This window comes from Brachyistius frenatus, unplaced genomic scaffold (genome assembly GCF_029030835.1).
Source record: "Brachyistius frenatus isolate BFR_SWC_R1_liver_20210118 unplaced genomic scaffold, ASM2903083v1 Contig_8, whole genome shotgun sequence".
Lineage (NCBI taxonomy): Eukaryota > Metazoa > Chordata > Actinopteri > Embiotocidae > Brachyistius > Brachyistius frenatus.
Genome location: NW_027210607.1, coordinates 4,176,881 through 4,199,832, shown reverse-complemented (window position 1 = coordinate 4,199,832; position 22,952 = coordinate 4,176,881). Strand labels below are relative to the sequence as shown.

General features: G+C 41.2%; 1 protein-coding gene across 1 annotated transcript; it reads right to left on the bottom strand.

Moving 5' to 3' along the window:
- Positions 1-314: 314 nt before the first annotated feature.
- Positions 315-20,902, bottom strand: ret (ret proto-oncogene receptor tyrosine kinase). Its single transcript, XM_069689963.1, has 20 exons — positions 20,640-20,902; positions 11,278-11,523; positions 10,754-11,047; positions 9,805-10,043; positions 9,514-9,709; positions 9,227-9,426; positions 7,345-7,627; positions 6,939-7,070; positions 6,445-6,555; positions 5,773-5,889; positions 5,401-5,645; positions 5,157-5,304; positions 4,937-5,044; positions 4,643-4,857; positions 4,103-4,225; positions 3,943-4,013; positions 3,249-3,386; positions 2,997-3,096; positions 2,168-2,315; positions 315-1,316 (listed from the first exon to the last, which is right to left on the bottom strand). Exons 1-20 carry the CDS (start codon positions 20,704-20,706, stop codon positions 1,159-1,161), a joined length of 3,339 nt encoding a protein of 1,112 aa, XP_069546064.1. The 5' UTR covers positions 20,707-20,902; the 3' UTR covers positions 315-1,158.
- Between the last annotated feature and the right edge of the window lie 2,050 nt (positions 20,903-22,952).

The window sequence follows — 22,952 nt, the reverse complement described above, 5'->3', positions numbered from 1 at the left end:
AGCAGACTTTTAAACCTATTTCAAGTTTATTCCAAATGAATTCTCCGTGCTTTATTTCGTAAAGAAACAAATAAACTATTATTTGGTAAGCTACTTTTGAACTTTATCCCTAAATTACACCACAAAACTCTGCCTCTAAAACCTGAAAAACAACATTTATCATCTTTTCAATATTAGATAATTACTTACGATCCAAACAAGAGTGGAGCAGAGTTCACACTCTGGTTTGGAAGAGGCACCCAAAATAAAATAAAAAGAACATTTAAGTCATCACTCACAGAATCTTATTTCAAATCTATTTTCAGAGACATGAGTTGACAGAAAAACTGCACATTTTTATTGTTTATTACTAATTGGAACATAAACAAATAATAACAACAGAACAGTGATAACACTCCATGGTTTACAGAATAATACTTTATCCACAAAGATTGCCATTACAGTGAATAAAAACCAGAAGTGTAGTCTGACACGGAGCATGGTCTACTTTAAGCCTCATGTCCTTTCACTGGAGTAGCTCTCACTAGATGATATTTTTCAAGTAAAAAAAAGAAAAGAAAAGAGAAGAAGAAAACAAGAACAGAAGTAAGAAAACCGTTCATTGAACATGTCTGCATTACTTTTCTTTGGCAAGAACACCTTTGAAACATCTTGTGGGGGAAACACAAAATGGGTCTTTGACATTTTGAGGAGCATAATCCTCTAAAGTAGAAACTTTACATTTTCAGAACAAGTCCAGCATTTCACTTGAATCCCGGCTGTCTACAACAGGTGATGGTAAAGACGTCCCCTTTTAACTCCTGGGCTGGAACAAGATCTTCACAGTCGCACATTAACAATTGGAGGCTATTTCGGAAGCGGCACAGGCACTTAAAAGACATTGACACTGACGTACAATCTGGTACAAGAGTCATGCAGTGATACAACTTGGCCAACATGACCTGTGAGGTAATAATTAACATACTGAAGAGCTGAATGAAGCATGGTCTGTGTTGATCCAGCCGGTTTTGCAGCCAAAAGACCCCAGTTTTAAATGTTGAACACCCGTGCAACAGAAATAAAAGGGAACCCACTTTAGCATCAGATTGTTTATGTACAGTCTTACAGAAATATACACATCTACCAATTAGTCATCTTTTCTACAGGGTTGGTTTGTCTTTAGCTATCGAGCTTGTCCACAGCTTTTGCGGGTGAAGGCAAAGCCATCCAGTTTGCATATACACTATCATTGGCATATCTTGTAAAGACTGGATTAGTGGCATCATGTCTGTTGAGCGGTACCGGGCTCGTCTCAGGCCAGTTCGGGTATGACATGCCTAAAAACGAGAACACATCATTTTTTCTGCACTCAGTGAAAGATAAACAGCGTGCAGACAGTAAGGCTCTCAAATCAAACTCTGCAGGGCCGCTCTCTGAAACAAGTCCTGATTTGCTGCTCAGAGGTGGAAAGTTATGACTTTAAATATGATAATTCAGTATTTATTGGCTCCCCTGTGATGTATCGAGGCAATAATGATTTTTGGTAACTGTCCACAAATCCAGATGTAAGTAATCAGTCCAATATGGTCTTTACTTTTAATCAGTGTCCCCCGAGAGTTGCATTCAAAAGCCTTACTGTTTATCCGTTCAGCACTGTTGAATCATTATTGATTAATAGCTAATATACATTAAAAAGTCAGCAAATTTAAGACAATCTGGAATTTAAACCACGATGAGTGATTGATTCAGTGAGGACCTGTTTCAAATGTTACACACTGTTTCCTCCAATGCAAACAAATCATGAATTGATGACAGTGGGAATGGGATGGAGTGGAAAAATGAGCTATTTACAAATTAAATGCAGGTGAAGCATGAGTATGAGCAGTGCCATATAAATTAGAATTGAAGGGTATATTCAGGTGTATTTACAAAATTTGGTCAGCATTCATGTACATTAGAAGCAGGTCCGATTTAAAACAAAAAAAGTCAAGACACAAGATCTTTTTTTCGCTGAGCCTCTCATTTGCGGTGAAATGGGAGATATGTCAGCATTAATCAGCAAAAGGCATGCCTAGATCACAGTCACACACACTGGACTACGGAAAAAGCCAATCACAAGTTGCCAAAAAAGAGAGCTTGTGTTGTGTGTCCTGTTTCTAAAATCGAGTAAATGCGTGGGAGATTCTACCATAGAGCTTGTTTTCAATCCATGTGGAGGGGAGGGTTCGAGGGAGAGGGGTGTTATTACAGTCCACTAGGGGTGTGTCCTCTTCAGAGAGGGCGTCGTCGTACAGCAGGGCATCGGCTGGCGTGGACGCCGCCAGGTCCAGGTAATCCTGGCAGGAACAGATGAAGGTGCGATTAGGCTTACTCAGGGGGAGAGGAGTCGCCGCACATGCAAGGCATGCAACTAAGACCTTTCTTTAAGTGACTTGGCCACTACCTCTTTGTGATAACAGACAAGAAAGAGCCTGCTGCATTCTGGGATGCCTGCATTCCCGTCTGTTAACTTCTCTATATTTAGCCTCTGTTCAACAGCATCAGCTGCTCTGCACCAAGGCCACATTTTAGGATTCCTCTTTAAACATCAATTATGGTATTTTGCAGCATTCGGGAACAGTGACAGCTCATTCATGTGTGTGTGTGTGTGTGTGTGTGTGTGTGTGTGTGTGTGTGTGTGTGTGTGTGTGTGTGTGTGTGTGTGTGTGTGTGTGTGTGTGTGTGTGTGTGTGTGTGTGTGTGTGTGTGTGTGTGTGTGTGTGTGTGTGTGAGTGTGTGAAGCCAACAGTACATGTTGTCCAGCAGAAATGATCTACTGCTCTGCTGCAAATCTGCAAGCAGTGGAAAGCAAAGATCCCTAAACTCTGACTGTCAGATCTCAATGATGCACCACCCAAGTTTGGTCAAATTTGCGCCAGTAATGCACGGAAAGAGGCTGATTAATAGCTCCCCCTCGCTTCTTTCCAGCGGTGGGTCATGAATAACTTACTATAATGTATTTTATAGCCACAGCTTACCCGACTTTTCACCATCATCTTTTCCAGTTCTTTGCTGATGTCTGAGAATGTCGGCCTCTTGTCTGCTTCTTGTTTCCAGCATCGAAGCATGAGGTTGTACCTGGAGAGGAGAGAGTTTCACAGTGGGTGAAGGAAGTAGAATTTAATCCTCTCAACAGTCATTTTCCACGACTGACTGTCTTAATGAGGTGGCGGGGAGTTACAGCACTCGATGCTAGAGCGGAGATGACAGAGTAACTAAGTAGAGCTCACATTTCCTCCGTGCAGTTCTCTGGTCTCTCCATCCTGTAGCCCGTCTTCAGGAGGTTAAACAGGCGCTCAGGAGCGATTCCCGGGTATGGATTCCCTCCCAGAGTCACTATCTCCCACAACAGCACACCAAAGGACCAGCTGGAAAGAAACACAGGAGCCCATAAGAACATTTCAATAAATAGAGAATGAGATCATCTTCTAAGATCCACAGTTTGGAAATACTCGTATTCACTTGGTTGCCGATATGATGCGACAGCTGACAAGTTGTTAGCTTAGCTTAGCATAAAGATTGGAACCGGAAGGAAACAGCTTGTCAAATTATGTCTGAAGATGTCTGAACAAAGCCTCCAAGTCACCACCTCTAAAGGTCAAAGTGTATCTCATTTGTCCATCCTGTTTTTTTCTGGTTACCTTCTTGGATGATAGCAGCAATTTTCCATTTAGACTCCAAGTTGTTGTTTTTAAACATCAGATTTTGTACAAACGAGACACAACGTGTTAATTGGTGAGATTTAAAGGTGCTGGTTAGTAGGCTTTGTTCTCTTTGCTCAGAGCCAGGCGAGCTGTATCTCCATGTTTCAGTCTTTTCGCTATGCTCGCTGACTCCTGACTGTAGCCAACTCTCTGCAAGCAAGTGCACAAGCATAGTTTCCAAAATGTCGAACTGTAGCCTTTAATTTCTGATGATACTCACACGTCACTTTGTGTTGTGTAAATGTGATCAAACAAGGACTCTATTGCCATCCATTTAACAGGTATACGGCCCTGGATAATAGAGAAACACATCGTTAATCATTATTTTTAAATTGTTACGTTTACATGATAATTAATACCTTTCAGTGTCCTTTCTCTACCTTGCTTCTCTTGACATACGAGTCCTCTTCATAAACATCTCTGGAGAGACCAAAGTCGGAGATCTTCATCTTCCGTCCTTCAGCTACCAGGACGTTTCGTGCTGCAAGGTCCCTGTGAACAAGCTTTGGGACCGACATGCTCATTTAAAGGGCCTCACACAACCAAATGATTTCAGCTGCTAACGGTGCACACACTTGAAGTGTCTTCAACTCTTCTGCCGTAGTTTAAATTAAAATTTTATTCACCAAAACTGGTCAGCTGACACTTCAACTGCTTTCGTCTCTTATTCTTCAGCTGACACTTCAACTCCTCACAATGAATGAACTTAAACTTAATCGAATACTGTCAAGAGTTTCATTTGAATTGATAACTCAGCCTCATTCAGTTCAGTTCAGAGTTTTACTGTCAGACACCTTACATTTTTGGGGTTATTTTATAATTTTGACTAAGTTTCGTATTTCAGCAATTTCAAATGTTTCAACTACAAAATTTATTTAGTAAGCACACACTAATTTTCTTCAGAATACTTTGTCGCCTACCTTCATTTCTGCCAGGTATTGCATGCCTCTGGAGATCTGCCACGCGAAGGAGATCAGGTCGCCCATGGTGAGCGCCCTGTCGTCTGGGTTCTCCAGGTAGCTGGAGTTTCGGTTGGCATCCCTGCCCATGTAGCTCGGGCCAACTTTCCGGCTCTCTCGCAAAAAATTACGGAGCGACCCGTACTTGGCATATTCAACGATGAGATACAATGGACCTATTCAGAGAAATGCAGCACTTAAGACTCAGTTTGCAACACACCCTGACGGAGGATGGCAGGAAGACTGAAGTCTTACCGTCCTGGCTGCATGCTCCATACATCTTTATGACGTGCGGGTGGTTGACTTGCTTCAGTAAAGTGAATTCTGACAGCAGGTCACGCAGCTCACTGTGCGAAGCGTTTTCTGTTGTGGAGGAAAAGCAGGGATTGTAATGATGAAACCATTCATCTCTTCAGACTCCTCGTATATCATCGTTACTTCCGGGCCTGTATGGTCTTTGCCTGGCTACTTTTACCTTTAAGCATTTTCACAGCCACAGTGGTGTAACCAGCTTTTCCTTTCAGCCTGAACGCTGTTGCCTTGACAACTTTCCCAAACTCTCCTTCTCCTAAAGTCTTGCCAAGTACGAGGTTTTTACGAGGAAACTCCCACTTTGGATCCTCCTGTTGAAACAATAAAACAACATGTCAAACTTCTCAAATGTTCCAACACACAGTACAGAGGAGATAAAAGCCAGTTAGAGGCTGAGAGAAGCTCACAGGTATTTTAAAGGTGTCCGTTTCGATGGACTCCTGTGAACCCCGGCGGATGTTGTTTGCTGGGAAGCTGATTGGATAGGCCTGAGCTGGCCGGCGGAAAGTCATCTCAGCGGATGCTATCGGAGGCTTGGGTGTGTTCTTGTGGTACCGGTGGATGAAGTACGAGGACAGGAGGATGGACACGATGAAGGAGAGGAGCAGAGCCGTGGCGATGATGGTTTTACACATGTCGTCACATATCGCCTCTGGAGGAGAGCATGACGCACTTTTAAAGAAAGCAGCAATCATTCTGGTTCGTTTTTAAGATGGAGTGACATGGAGGGACTATTTCACTTAAATACCAACAGTTCAGTGTGATTTATGAAAACTCACCTTCAATGTCCTCCTTCTCACAGAAGCATTTCTCAGAGAAGCAGTAGCAGGTCCCGTAGCACGCCTTAATCCCGTTCCCGCTCAAACCTCTTTCATGGCCTCCGATCACAGGTTTCTCTGCAGAGACAAATAAAATGTGAACATATTTTACGCAATGCAGAATGAAGTTACTTCATATGTAATACACAGGATGTGTTGTGTTTTGGGAAATGGTATGTGAAGTGCTACAACGAACGTTAGATCCCTTTGGGCTGTAAGGTACTTTATCTTTGTAATTTCACCGAAAAAAGCATCACAGGAAACGACAGGTATTATTACAAGGAATTGGAAGAAAGTAGAAGCATCAACAAAAGATCAATGGACCACAATTGTAGAGGAAATGTACTCAATGGAAAAACTGACACATATAATGAGATTACAAAAAGCACAAAGAGATGAAAAATTGAGAAAATGGACAGAATAGAAGACTTGAAGTGGTGACGTAAGAATAGAACTGTGAAAATGCACAGAGGCGTATGACAGAGGAGAGGAAATGCATAGAGGCAGTGTTGATAAGTTTGTCATCTGTTATGTTCTTTCTTACCTTCTATTTTTGAAGAATAAATAAAGGTTAAAGTGACAAAAAAAATACACAGGATGTGTTATATAAGTGTAAAAGCATGTGTTTCTTACGTGTACAGTCTTGCGGGCATATTGACATGTCTTTACTTTCCACTGCATCACAAAAGCTATCGGGACACGTCCGCAGGTCGGGGGAGCATGTTGAATAGTGTTCTGATATTCCTGAAATATGAACACAAAGGAGAGAAAAACTAAAGCAGGAAAACATCCAGAACAAAAGATATGACGACACATTCTAGTATCTATGCCAGTATTTTAAAGCCAAAAACAAATTTTGTTTTTGTCACACTGCAACATGTGGCCATACACAGTGGTTGTTTGTTTTTTTTAAACTAAATTAATACCACATTTTCCATGAGTCTTCCTGTTCCAAAAAGGATGTTACTGAGCAGGATACACAAGAAGGGTCTGGGCCTTTAATTTGTTCCAGTAACGCCTTTAACGTGGCCACGGTCTCGTAATTATTCAGCAATGATACGATGTATGATTACAAAAAAATAACCACAGTGTGATTTGTTTTGAACTGTTTGTTAAATAAAGAGTACCTTTCTCACTGCCCTGCCTCCACTGGCATCTCCCCATCGTCGCCCCGAGGCCTCGGACAGACTCGCAGTCTGCTCGCTGTCTGTTCTCTGCACAGGACAGGAACTGCTGGCTCTTCTGACTCACCTTGTTGGCTATGAACAACAGAGCAAAAGGAACACATAAGCACATGTTTAGAGGACATTTGGTAGAAGTTAAAATTGTTGAAAAGAGTCTGCACAAGTGTTTGGTGTAAATTAGGAAGTGAAGTGCTCCTTAACAGCAGCAAGTGATCACAGAACCCATTAAAATTTAGCAGATTAAATATTAGCACAGATTAGATGACGGTGTGAAGAATTTAATTATCTTTATTCTATTTTCTAAAGCTTTGTAAAAGGTAAAGTGGTCCCTGGCTGGTTACACTCTTACCTTCACCATCTAGTACGATGGTGATCTGAGTGCTCGCCTCCAGCTGTGTATCCTCCTCCAGAGCTACAACCAGGTACTGCAGGTTCTGGCACTCGGGCCTGCGCAGCGCCTCCGAGTCGTTCACATACAGCAGTCCCCACCTCCCGTCTACGCCCTGCATGATGCTTATGGCTCCGTAGCAGGACTGTGAGTCGGCCGACACGTTCTTATCCGGCACCTCGAGTCGGTATGTGACGCTGAAGCCGTCGAACTGCTGGCAGTTCTCCACACACACTCTGCCAACCTGAGAGGAGATGGAGGAAGAGAGGGAAAGTTTAAATGACAGGAGGTAAACACCACTGTGGACAGCTATATACTGTATATTGATTAATATATTTCATTTATTATTATTATTATTATTATTATTATTATTATCATTATTATTATTATTATTATTATTATTATTATTATTATTATTATTATTATTTTTACTGCCAGCAGGTGGCAGTCTCTCTGTATGTTTAACAGTGAGTCAATGACAATTTTTTAAGATGTTAAACTGACTATTGTCTCTATATAATGAAATAAACACTGAAAAACATTTAAGATGTATTCTTATCCTCTTATTTAGGCATACAATTATTACAGTATCAAAGCATTGCATTGAAGCATGTTGCAGTTCTGGCCACTTCAATGCATAAAGGTAATACATTCGAATCACTGAGCAACATTTACTAATGCTTCTAGAAGTTTTCACCCTCTGCTGACTACACAAAATTGTGCACCAGATAATGTTTTAGCAGACCAGACTGCCTCAAATGGGCTTCGATCTTTTTGAAACACAGAGAGCTTTTGATGGGAGACACTGCGTACTAAAATGCACCAAATTGGTGGCTTATAGCCCCAACAGAGAGCCTCACAAGTGAATGAACCACCTACAAGTCAATCAGTTTTAGTTTTAAGTTTTCTTTTTTCTCTCTGCCTCAATCCGGTGGGAAAAACACATATGAAGCCAATAAAGCATCATACAGTCTTTCACACATTTTTGAACAGAAAGACTAGATTTTGTTACTCGTCACTTTCATGCACCAACAATTGAAAATTATCAGGTTTTGGTGATGTTATAGTCAGTGGATGTTTGTGTTTATAAATAAGACCAGGCTGTGGAAAGGATTGGGTTAACATGTTGTTTGTTTTGTAATTGACATTTGGGTTTTGGCTTTTCCTTTCTCTCCATTTGAAGGTGTATCACTTCCTGGTTTTTGACCAAAAGGCCTCCCACTCAGCTTATTAGTGCGACATAATAAAGGTGTGTAAGCTACTTCTGATGATGACCCTGATGAAGAGCTGTGTGGGTCGCACCGCATTGGTCATTTTAAATACATTTTGCCATGTTAAATAAAAGCCTTGTCATTTCTCACGGACTCTACAGTGTGCTTTGGGTTGTTTGGAAGGAAACTTGCAGTTTTACACTTTGGACCGTATTCCATGTCTGTAATGAATCCTTCTCAAGAATGAATAATGAGCTTTGGCACTGAAACTCAGTACTTCTCTCAAGGGATTAATATTGATACAAATCATTGCAAAAGGGTCTCCTTTGGATCCATACCCTGGACTCTCTGCTGCCCACAGGGCTGTAATGAGGGACAGATTATATGTTCTGCGTGTGTTTGGCATGTCTGAAAGATCTTTGTGGCTAAAAGTTTATATAATAGATCAAATTCAGTGTCTGCAATAGGAAAAAGTGAGCAGATGTTTTTTTCGTTGGAAAATGATTTTATAACTCTCTCAGTGAGCATGTTTATCATGTTCATGCATTAAAAAAAATGCATAAGTGTCACTAAAGGCAGCAGCAGCAGACTAAACAGAGGTACAGGTCAGTATGGTTTGCAGTCAGGAGTACCTGTGCGTAAACAGAAGCTCTGCGCGTCACTGTAAATACGTGTGTGATGTTGGCGAAGCGGATGTGGACGGGTAAGATGGTGACGTTGAAGTGCAGCGACACTGTTCCCTCCAGACCGGGATAGGTGGTGTCATTGACCAGATAGTCCAGACGCAGGGTGCGGTTCTCTGTCACGTACAAGTTCCTCTTCAGGACGAGCTCTAAAGTCAAGGAAACATCATGAGTCACTCCCTGATAGCTGATGTCCTCATAAAAAGATCTTTATCAGTAGACTCTATGTTACTCACTGTAGTCATGAACCGTCTCTCGAATGCCTCTGTGAGCAGCTTTCTTTTCACTGAAGGTGCTTTTTATGTCAAATGTTTCCTTTATCCATGGATCACTGTTGAGCAGAATCCCCACGTACTTATTGGAACTCTTGTCCGGGGGAAAGATGGGCGTCAAATCCCTGTCAAAGACAAACAAGGAGCCGAAAGATCCACCCTGGGAAAAAAAAGTCAAAATGAGACAATTTAGCCGACGTTGTGTCTATAAAACATCCAGAATCGATCCGCTCAGTGTTACAGTAGTCGTCTCACCGCTGTCCGATTGAAACTGATGATAATATCTGCTGTGTCTGTTCCGTTCACATACGGTGCGTTATCATCCTCGTCATCGACAAACACATCCAGCGAAGTTTCCACCTTGGTGATGACAGTTTCTGTTCGGACCGTACAAACCAGCAGGAGTCTGTAGCACTCACTCTCCTCGCGGTCCAACGGCGCCGTCACCACCAGCTCTGTGGTGTTCTCATCTACAGCAAAAGGTGCCGGGGTGTCTGCAGACAGGATTAACAACAAAGATTCAGATCCTTTACTTAAGTAAAAGTACCAACACAGCACTGTGAAAATACTCCATTACAAGTAAAAGTCCTGCAGGGAAAATTCTACTTCAGTAAAAGTACAGAAGTATTAGCAGCAAAGTGTCCTTAAAGTATGAAAGTAAAAGTTCTGATGTGTTCCCTCTGACTGATATATTGATATATATTACATGGTTAGATTAATTATAGTGACGCTTCAGTTAGTTAGTTTGAACTACTTTATTTCCAGTTGGATATCCAGGGATAGCAGATAACTCTGAGGGGTCGTCAGATGATTTCTGGGAGGAAAAACAAAGTTCTCATCCACAAATCTGTTTTTCTCTAATCTTAGATTTTTGGTGAGATATTGGATCATTTGAACATTTATTGAAATGAAACAATTAAGTTTATTGGGGAAAAAAAATCACTATTTAGTGGAGCTCTTAAAAACTCAGACATCTGAAATGTGACTCCGACTGCACTCTGCTGTTTGTAGGACGTCAGAAGACAAACAGGTTGGAACCTTCTGGTTTCATCTTTAACAATGTGTCCAAATTTTAAAAGTTAGTTATATTATCCTTTGTGTCACACCTTCATCCTAAAACCCTTACAGAAAAAAACAGGACTTTCCCATGTTATTTCTACTTAGAGAAGACAAACAAAAAAAAAAGGTGTTTAATGTGTCTAACCTGACTCCACACTGTAGGAGATGGTGTAGTTGGGGCACACGTTGAGTCTGGTGAGACGCTGGAGCTGCCGCAGGGCCCCGGGGAACCTGTTCTCCATGATGTGGGGGTTGGACTTGTCTCTGTGCGGGAAGCATAACTCCTTCATGTCTGTGTGAGCACACTGAGGCATTGAGGCGTTGACGAAGTCCAGCATGATGTGAGCATAGTTTTTGGTGATGCACAGAGTCCTCTTGGGGTAGTTAGGGGAAACCATGGCATGAAGGGACAGCTTGGTCACCGACCACGACTTTTGATCTGATGAGACACACAGCCAGAAGAAAAACAAGAAGCATTTTAATCTCGACTCTTTTTGATGACTGGGCTCTTTTTAGCCTGCATGCAATTACATTATCATCCTGAACGCAGAGCCAAAGCATAATTAGTATGCACAGAGCATCAAGGAACGAATTCACCCTCATGTCCAGAGGATACCTGGCACTGAAACGGGACTGTACTTTCCATCACTATGAAAAGGCCTGACTCACAGTGCAAGGCAAAATCGCTCTCCTCCAGGGTTTTGTTCAGGGATAGCACTCCGGTGTTGATGTCCAGGTGGAACCAGGAGCCGTAGGCCGGACGTCGCAGAGAGCTCATACTGCACAGGTAGAAGTGCGCCCGCTCGGAGTCACTGTTCAGCATGGCGTGGACCTGGAGGATGGGCGTCCCCACCGGCTGGCCCACGTAGATCGTCTCAATGTACACATTCTGGGGGAAGTAGAGACCTGTCGCTCCTGCACAGAGAAGAAATAATAAGAATGAGTGAATCATAGGGAATCTGGTCCTTTAAGGACAACATCGTGATAACTGTAAAATAAGACCAGAGACCTTGTGTTATTACAAAGCAGGACAGCAGCAGTTATCATTCATCTCTTTCTAGATGTTTAACTGTGGCGACAATACTAACTGACAATGCTGTCTGGCCACTGAATGGAAATTAACACATACATGGGAATATGACAGGTCCAATTCTTTCCCCCTCCTCTGATGCGTCCTTCATCTTAGCGGAAATTGAAAGGAAGGCTCAAATGACACTTATGCAGCTCCTCTAATGAATTTCTCATCTGGTCAATAACATGTGGTTTCCGATTCTCCTTGTGTTCACCTTGAGAAGTTTAATTACAGGGGATAACATGATATGGAAGAGAAATGAATCATTACCTGCCAGAGGGGAGTGCAGGCCATGTGTGTGTGTGTGTGTGTGTGTGTGTGTGTGTGTGTGTGTGTGTGTGTGTGTGTGTGTGTGTGTGTGTGTGTGTGTGTGTGTGTGTTGGGGTAATCCATAAAGCGCTACAGCAGGCTGTGTGTTTTACAGGAAAATGGAGATGTGAGTGTTCCTCCTGTAATTATATCCCCGTTGTGTTCCTCTTTGACGACGGTAGGCGACCATTTAGGGAACGCACTAATGTCATTAGCAGACAGCAAAACTAGATTTTCTATTTCTGCTGGTGCAGTTGAGGCCTCAGCTCTGGTTTCAGACATTGATTTAATTTTGCCGGGTTTAGATGACAGGAGGCCGAGCTGATGGATAAATGTGGCCGTCCTTCCTGCAGGATGGAGATACACTCAGTGAGTCTGCAGACCTTTCTATTAAAAGTGTCCCCAGGACAAAAACAAACAGCGCACCACTTGTTTGTTAATCCTGTTGGGAGTCAGTTTCAAGACTGCCAACATTTTAGGGAGGATTTTCCACATCCTAAATCTACCACAACCAAATTAAAACCATTCATGCCATAATGGTTGAGAAATAATACATTTTTGTATTTGGCTTAAAGAGGCTGTAATTTCACAGTTCACGTTTGTTTATTGACTGGCAAAGCTTTTAAATGTAAAAAAAATATAATAATATAATAAAGTAAAATAATAAGGATATGAAGAAGCCGGTTCAGAAATAACTCATTCATCAATTTTGTTTCTTTCACTGTAATTTCAGTGAACTATTCAGACACATTTGAAAATTCATCTAAGAAAAGAAACATTTTCTGAAGCAATAGACGTACCAATCACCCTTTAATTAAAAATTAAGTCTGTTAAATTGGCTATGTTTGTGCTACCCTGATTTGCCAGGTACAGGACATCATTCAAAGTATATTTGGGATAGTATCACACCAGAGATCAGACTAGAATACTTTGATATGTGTGCATGGATAAAATGTTTCCTCTGAAGATAAACAAAAGGTGAGAGTTGTGTTTTCAGCATTAAACATACCAATATATATATATTTTCAAATGTATTCTGACTGGAAGATGTACTGTACTAATGTACAGTAGGTGCAGGCCTTAAAATTTCAACTTGGATGGATGGTCTTACTCTGAATTAGCTGGAAAGAACAATTCAGTAATGATATAGGAAGTATAAAAGCGAGGTAAAACAGAATATGATGATTTTATGTGAGAAACTCTTGAAAATGTGGAGCTTTTCATTTGTATACCTAAAGAGGCCATTAGAGGGAGCCATTATCATACTGAGACAGGCCCGAAAAGAGTGGAAACCTGCAGCTTAATCATTATCATAACACATTATTAGACTAATGTCTGTGCTGGTTTCATATTAAAGATCCTGGCTTCATTTATTTTTTTACAACCTAGAAAATATTCACTTTCTGCAGCTCTTTATTAGATAAATAAATTAAATTAAATTGTACACGTGACAAAGTCATGAATCAAACACAGCAGATGACAGCAGCTCTGAAAGCAAAATGAGAGGGTCCAACATGTTAACCAGTGGGAGCTGAACACATTTATGGAGGCAGGCCTTGGCTGTAAGCCACAGTGGCTGGACCCCGTGCAACACAATTCGTTTATATCATTCAAAATTCAATTTCTTTCCAGGACAGAAGCCAACAGAAAGCAAGCAGTTTATATCAAAACTAATTAATTGAATGGATCAAGCAGGCCTCTCGGAGCAAATGGCATCTTTGGTCTGTGAAGCCATGATGACGACTTTCCAAAGCATGACTCATTACCTTCCCTAAAATGATGCACGAGAATGACAGAAACACAGATAGTGATGACATCTCACCACTTATGACATTTTGAATAAAGATTTCAAAGATAAAAGACGTAGTAAAGGTTTTATTTTGGTGCTACGCCTTGAGCACTCTTTTTAGATTTGGACATATAGGTGGATGATGAGCTGTTTTGAGCAGCTTTGGAGCCTCAAAGTATGTAAACATTAGCATCATAAGCAGACGCTTTACAGCCTCCAATCACAATAAAAAAAAAAAAAAAACTGGTGCTGAGCTTCCATGTACAGTGTCATTTCTTCAAAAGCCAGAGTGAGTAAATTTGCAAACAAAGCCAGTGTTTGAACAGGAGGACCATTGCAGCAATCCATGTTTACAATAGATATCATGTACTGCTGAGTGGATGGTGAAATTGAACATGGAAAAACATGAAAACAACAGCAGTGGAAAGTCCTCATTCGTCTGTACACGTATGAGTGCAGTTTCTGTGAGTTAATTATGGCTCTGTCTGTGTGTGTGTGTGTGTGTGTGTGTGTGTGTGTGTGTGTGTGTGTGTGTGTGTGTGTGTGCGTGTGCGTGTGCGTGTGCGTGTTTTCTGTTATGTCTCGTATTTTAACCGTGCAAGAGCAAGAAAAGGACAAAACTCATCACAGAATCTGAAGCCATGCGCTCAGCCAGCCACAGACCTCAGCGTGTCTCAGCCTGGTCAGAGCTGATAGGGTGGGACGCCCTCTCCATCGTCCCAGACAAAGACAGGAACTCAATTAGCTCAATGCGTGCTCGGGCTGATAGATTTACCAGCTATGAGCTCATGTTCTGGAGTGACCCACAGGCTTACTAATCTACCTCTGTGAATCCACCTCTAAGTCTCAGTGAAACAAAAGTGGGGGTCTCCCACCCACCCAGACGTCCTCAAAGAGCATCCTTGTCAACAGCGTGGCAGATCAGGGAAAGTGACCTGGTCTGGCTGCTGTGTGATTCATCCTCTCTGTAATCTTGTTCGTACTCTGGAGCTTGCGTGGTGAGAGCTCAGCCTCATGCCCTTTTCCTCTCCCAAGGTCAATCTGCGCTGCATCTGTCCCTGGTAACGACCCACTGGAAAGGCCGTGTATCTGGCAGCAGACCAATCAATAAACGTACTAATCAACAGTGATGCTGATTGTTTTCCGCTGATGAGACGGACAGGAGGGGAAAAGCTGATGGCTGCATGTGTGCAATCATCTCCGCAGCACTTGTTTGGGCATCTGTGTGCATGTCCACAGAAATATGACTGTACAGGTTTAATTTCACAGCTAGCTCCAACAATCTATCCCATCAATATCCACACTTTCAAATAATCCATCATCTGTCACAAAGTAGCTTCAGCCAGCAACATTAAGGAGCAGTTCGCCCAGTTATATCACGGTGGTATAAACGCCATAAATATTATAATCACTCTGAAACCTATCGTCATTACTCTGCTTCCAAAGATGTTACAGTTATGGGAATTGTTCTCTTCAAAGATTCAATTAACTAAAAAGCTGCACATTCCTCCATAATTCCACTCATGAAAGCTATTATTGATCATAATGTTTTGAAATATCTCCCTCTCAGTTTCCTGTATCATTATGCACCATCAGTTCATCATATCACACTGGAATCAGGACCTGGGTTTAATATAGTCATGACTGTGATGCTTTCAGTCTGAAGGAAACAAAGTCATTTCCTGTCATGATGACACACTCGTCAAACTTTTCATCAGAAGATATCTAATCTGGGTTTGGAGGAGGCAGTCCGGCACCAGGTAGATTACTCAGTTTACCATGATGCATACCATAACATAATAATCAATTACCCCATCGTGTAATCCAATTAGCCCACAGAGAATACACGAGCTGGGATCCAATGAAGCATGTTCATCCGTCATCGAGAAATCTAATAGAACATCTCCTTAGGGGTTAGTTGCAAGTACAAATTCAGTTTAAGGATTCCTCTTGGGATGACTGTGGCATCAAAGATTTAACATGTGGTACATCATGGAGCTCCAGTTTGATGCAGCAGTCATTAGACTGCTTTGATAAAACTATCTGTCCTCATCACAAAAAGCTATCAAATTCACTGACATGAGGTTGTAACTGCCTGCAGCAAAACACAGTAAAAGAATCTGTATTTGCATCAAGAGTTTGCAGCCACGGGTTTCATTAAGGTTTCAGCTTAATTGACCACTTTTAAATTTGCTACTATTAACAGCTTCCAAATAAACAGAATCGGTTCGATCACAACCAAAACAGATCCTTCACAGCAGGGAAGAGTCGAGCGGCTCTGTGAGTCTGTATTTACGTTGGGCATTGCATTGTGCAACATCAGTAGCACCAGTAACGCTGCTAACACGGCCATCCATAGCAACACTATAATGTTTGGTACATTTAATATTTGTCATGCTAACATGGAAATATTTGCTAATTAGCTCCAAACACAACGTGCAGCTGAGGCTGATGAGAACGTCATTAGTTGTGCAGCTAGTGGACAAATTAAAATCTTGACCTAATTATGGTGCTCAATAAAAGTCTGGGGGTCAATAATGTCATTTTCTGTAGACTATGAATGTCTAATTTCATGATAATCCATCCAATAGTTGTTGAGATATTTCAGTCTGGTCCAAAGTGGTCAGACGAAACAACAAAGCAGCATTGCTATACTAGAGCTAACTGGCCAACATGGCTAAACTCAGCCACATGTATAACTAACACATAGTGCACATTGTATAAAGAGGTCTGTTCTTTTAATTAAATAAACACTTAAAAAATGTAATTAAATATAAAATGGCTTAATTGTAGGACTCTCTCTTCCAGTTTAACGGTGCAACGGTATGTGGAGCATTTTAGCATCTTTAAATCTGAACTAAAATAGCACTGCTCAGATAAATAGTTGTAGTTCTGCTGGACTCTGACTGCTTGTTATTTAGTGTCACAGCATCATGTTTCACAGTGAATCTGATGGATTACAGAATAGAAACCAACGGAGGGCCATTGCTTAATGGCAGAGAAAGAAGGACGCTGATCTTCCAGCACAAATGAAAGAAAAGCTTTCTGTCACAAGCAAGTGGTGTAAAAATGATCTCCAACATGTTTACAACTTCAACAAAGTGAAAGATCAAACAGAGGAACGCCAGGGTGGGGCTGCTGGAGGAGGAGCAAGCATCAATATACATAAAGAGCAATAAGAAAAAGATCCCTATTTGGAGAAATTGCAATAAATTGGCAGATTATATGTTTGTTAGCATCTGAGCTACTTTCTCTCCCATTCATTCCTGCAGTGTCTCACGGACAATGTGGACTCAAATGAGCTGAGCTTGTTCTTTGTTTTGTTCATTGTTGTAAATGATGGGTCAAACACAGCGCGCTCCGCTAGGCGACTGGAAAATAACTTGTCAAGACCCATGTGAAACGAGAGGACTAAATGCCTCGAGGGCGAAATCTCAATCAATGTCTCCTTGTTCTTTCACCACAGCAAATTAGATTCTACCCATGCATGAGAGGGAAGTGTGACCCTGAACTGACTAGAGGATCAGACACAGAGCTTTGACAGGTAGGAGCAGCATCCATGCAACGGCAGCGCCAGCAGCAGGAGCAACAGTGGGACTCTCGGCGAAGGCAGTCGTAATGAAGTGAGGGCTGCCTCTCCATCAGACACGATACTTAAAAAAAACAAACACTGTCCAGCTTGGTCAGTAAACTAATGAGATGACAACATTTAAAAAAAAGTTTTGTGATTAACAATTGAGCTGGAAAAAAGAGGAGCTTCAAAGTCAAAAAGGCTGAAAATGCTGCGGCCGTGCTCTGATTGAACAGTTTTACTTACTGCCCCAACACGGCTGGTTTCAGAGCATCTGCATGTTTACTGTTACTCATTAACTTCTTGAAATGGGTGGAAAGAAGCTGAGGCCAGATTGATGTGGTTTTACATCATAGCGTGATGTATTGTGTGCCATAACAAAAAAAAATAGCATAAACCTTCCAAAATAACATAAAAAAAACATCCATGTCCAGCTTCTGAAAAAATGTTGTTTTTCTTCCTGAGATTCAAAGAAAAGCTCAGCAGTTTCACACAATTGAATACAGAAGATAAACTCTGCTCGTAATATAATGTTTTCCAATTATACTAAAAGAGACATAGTGACAGCACGAGTGGAAAATTGACAAGATTTACAACGCTTCCATACGCAACACGAGACAGAAGCTTTACTAAATTATATAATTTAATTTAATAAGGAGCTAAATCAAATAGCAGCGTGTATCAAATGAGATTTATCGGTCTGGTCCTTCTCAAAAGCAAAAGATGCTGATGAAAATGACCGTTCTAAAGCGCGGAAGGGAAGGAGGAGCTGAGGAGGCTTCCTCAGGGATAGAGGAAGAGGGGGGTGGTCATCACTGAGGATGACCACTTGGCTAAGGTTTCAAAGGTCACAGGGCGAGGCGGGGTCAAAGATACAGTAGCAAGGTCACGGCGGAAGATAAACGGATCAATGCTTTTATGTGAAAACATCTGTGTCTCCTCTTGTGGGAGTGATGGATCACTGCGTTAAGAGGACTCGGTTAATTTCAATAAAGGCTTTCAGCAGGGTTAGTCACAAAAGGAACTATTGAGTTTGAAGACCAAGCGTTTTGTTTATCTTTGCGAAGATGCCAATCAACACTGTAGGATTTCATCTCTTCTTCAAACTACTCTAATCATAAATCAGCCTTCATTTAAAGACATCAAATTGGTTAAAGGTCATTTCAGTGGAAAAACAAAACACTTAAATCCTTACAAATCCACAAAAGACTCCTCTTGGATCTTTTTCTAAATTATAAACATGTTAACATCCAAACTGCATCCAACTCCACAATCCACATAAGCTCCCAATTTATGTTTTCTACTACATCACTTCTCCCATTTAACTCCAGTTTTAAGTGCAGGGCAACATCTGAAAGTGCTGATTACTCTAATTGTGAGCACTGATTGCCAAATTCCTTTGTTTGATGACCTCAGCAAACACTAAATTAATCAGTAACCTGGACCAGGGATGGTAAAAAGCACCAAACACATACAGTGCTGCGACTTAAACCCATCCATTAGAGTCTACCAAATATTAGAAGACTTGTATGGCATTGAAAAATCCACATTACAGGTATTGCTGTACAAAACGTGCCTCACAGCATTTATGAGCCCCGACACATTTGTGAAATCATTTGGAAATTTAAAATGTTTGAGAGAAGTGTATTATTATATGACATCAGCAGTCAGAAACAAATTCACTAGCTTGAACCTGTAAAATCAATCTGATGTGTCATCTGAAGGGGAAGCCAATGTCCGACCTGCAGTCGGAGCGGTGTGTGCACTTGTATAACAGGAGATATTTTCCTAAAGAAAACAAACAGCCGGTGTTTACCCAGAGATGGGAGCAGCTGCTGCACACCTGCCCGCAGCTCGCCTCTTCTCCTCCCTGGACAAGTGCAGGTCTTTTGTTGCAACAAACGGGCAGGTGATGGATGCCGCGTTTACGCAGGGTTTAGCTTTCAGCACCCGTTTAATTACCATCACGTCCTTGACATATGAAATCCAACTGGACCAATGGTGTTCTTCTATAAATATCAGGAGAAATGTCTGCTTCAGTGATAATACATGGAGAGCAAAGTAGAAGGGAGATGTAGATGTATGTAGGGTGAGTGAGAGGAACATCAATTTACATCACTCTGTGCACTGAAAACTATACAATTAAAAATAAGCAGCGGACACTGCACACAAGTATGCCCACTTAAAATTAATCATTTTAACAACTCTGCAGAAAACTGCTCCCCTGGGTGGTTACGTACTCCTAGTTTCTCAGTAACCCCCACTTTTGCAGGCATGAAATAGCAGTGACCCATTCACATGAAAATTAAGACCGTTTTTCGCACCTCAATTCCACTAAAAGACTCTGACGATGATATTACTTTTACACTCTACATCCCTGATGAATGCACTGATAGTAACCTCTGAGAAGACCAGTTCAAAGTCCAAAAACAAATCCAGGAATTCCACGCAATGGCCTATATTTGTCCGAGCATCACATCTGACAAACAGGCTGCACGCTGAGATTTACACACTCCTGAGCTATGAGAGACACTTTAAATATAGACTGCATGGCAGGACCGTGTTGGTACAGTTGGGCTGTGGGATTTTGAATGGGATTATAATATTATGATATAGGGCTATATTCATTTTGACTCTGGGGGTTCAATGTGCCATACCATGCATAACAACCAGCGCACAATGCACGTATCAATTTCTGCAGGATGAGACACTGCTGGCATTGTGATCGTGCCTTTTCAGACACTTCTTGAAAAAAACAGAAAGCCTTAAAAATCACTCAGTTTCCAAAATGCTGCAATTTAGCAAAGCGATTCAGCTTTACACATGAGCAGTCATGTGTGTTTGTCTGTCGCAAACTAGATTTCAGGTCCATTGGCTGTTTGTAGCAGCAAAGAAACCTTTCTTCTCTGTATTTCTGTTTTGCAGAGTCACAAACGTGGTGAATTTAAATAAAAAACAAACATTAGTTTAGTTCCTGCTGCCCTGACTGACAGGAGAGGAAGAGATAAAGAAGATCTTTCACACAAACAATGATGCTTTCAGAACAAATACGTATGAAATGCATAAAGCAGGCAGTTTAAAATATTCTCCTTTGGACTATCAGAGCGCATATAAAAGTGTTATTTCATTTCAATTTAGTTTTAATTAATATAACTATCTTTTTCTAATAAGCCACCATCAATTTGGACATACTTTAGTGCAAGATGTAAAGATGTTTTCCAACTTCATCACCTCTTCATCTCTTCCTCTCCAGTGATCACTTCAACAGTAAAACTGATGATGAATCTTACCTTCAAGCAGGAGCAGCAGCAGCAGCGCGACGATGTTTCCCCGAGAGAAACCACAACTTGACCCCATATTCACGAACCATAAGTGAAAGTTTCTGAATGAAAACGCGATTAAAAAAAGTTCCTTTTTTGAAGAAAAACGAAAAAGAGGAAACCGATCGAATAAAGAGCGTCAGTGTATAAACCAGTGTGCGTCCTGCGTTCGCGGCTCCGGGCAGCCAGATGAAGTCTTTAGTGTCCCATCGACGGGCTGCTGCTGGGCTGACTGGCTGGTCAGGGGGAGGAGGTTCACTGCTTCACCACTCACTGCCCCGCTGCTTCCGCAGCAGCAGGCGTCTCAGCATCTACAGGAAATTTAAGAGCACAATTTAACAGCAGGTCAGCCATCTCATTAACGCTCTGCGGGGGAAAATTATCAACAATTACCATTAGATGTGTAATGGTTCATTTTAAAGGTACATGCACTGTTTCAAAGGGGCATCCGGTGTGTGCGATTTAATTACTCGTTCATTATACCAGATTTGTAATAATTTATTTATGCGTTTTATTTTGAAATAATCATGATTTTACATGTATCTGAAGGAGCATTATCCTACTGAAATGCATTAATGCAATTAAGTGGATTTAAAAAAAAACATTTTTTTAAAATTTGAGAACAAGGTGGACAGAATAAAGTGAACACCTGCCTTTGGGGAGGGATTTTTGGTTAAATGATAAAACATTTCATTGCTGAGCTGCAACCCAAACCATCACATGGATTAATAACACCACACGAATGACATCCACAGTGTTTATCCTCACATAAATCACACTTTAAGTCCCAGAACAGAATCAGCACAGCATTGTAGACCAGCTGTGTGACTCTGGTCAAACTCGGTCCAACCTTTCCTCTCTGAGGTGTGAGTGTGTGTCCGAGGCTGAGGGCCGAGTTAAAGTGTGGGGATCTCTGTGTGACTGGATGATGTGGAGTGATGCATTGCTGCAGCCTCGGGCCAGGACACCAGTCACTCACACAGCAGTCGCTTTCCAATCAATGTCCCTGCATGGAGCAAAAACACTAAGGCTCACTGGGCCGCGGAGGAGAGAGCAGGGCTCCTCAGAGGATCCATCAGGTTTCACCAACTGAAAAAAAAAATACAGATTACTGGGTCTGTACTTATATCTGCACCTCTTGTCTTTGGGATGATCAACTGCTTTTTGGTGTACTCTTACAGAAAAAATACGTGAGTTTCAATCTTTTCCTCATGGGACAGATAGGATCACATGTATGACACATGCTTACCACATGTTGCAACACATGATAACATGGGGAAAATATGAGGAAAAGTTCTTACATGGGCTTCAAACATTACATGAAAATGTTCCAAAACTAGTTTTCCATGAGCAAAATACATGTTTCACATGTGCACATTTGTATGTGGTCCCATGTGATCACAAGGGTTTTTGCACATGTGAAATTCATGTGTTTCTTTTGTATTAATATGGCTTAAAAATTGGGGGCCATTTAACTCATAAATAAAGGTGAATAAAACTATCGGGGAAGAGATTAGATTTAACATTTTGCGTGTTCAGTTAAAACTTTTTGTACACTTGTAAATTCTTGTTTGCTCGGGAGCCTGTTGTTAAATAAAAAAAAATTGAAAGTTGTTCTTTTTCAGTAGTTTCGGACACTGATTTAACTTTCAGTGTGCACCATAAATTGCTACATTAAAAAAAAAAAAAAAAACTTGGTAATATGTTCCTAAGAGCTGATCTCATAGACAGATAGTGTGCTCAAATGTTCACTCACATGTAATATTACTTGCTGTATCAGGGGAGAGTGTGAGCAGCATTATGTGACACAAGAAGCTGAGCGGTCGGCACGAGCACATTTAATCTGGGATAAAGTTTCCATATGATAGACTATAGGTATCCTAAGATATTATGCTCAATGAGAATCAATACAGACAAGGAAGTGCGGTGGTCTGGACATGGTATGTACAACTACAATGTTTTTATGGACCTTTTCTGACAACAATGCTGCAGGATAGATGAATCAGAAACTCAGTCTGAAATATAATCTGAATATTTGTCACCTTTATAGTGTTCACATTCTCATTTTGATCCTTTTGATCTTCATTAACAGCTCCTCAGGACATTTAATAGGTTTTGACCTCCTCATAATGTTGCAGTTACTGTAAATCACTCTGAATGAGTCAGCTAAAAGCTGATACTTAAATGCAAAGCTTTATCAACACATACACAAAAGATATCTTTGGAGCTCTGTGGTGAGTCTGTATTGATTTTATTTCCATCCAATCATGAATCAGCTATGCG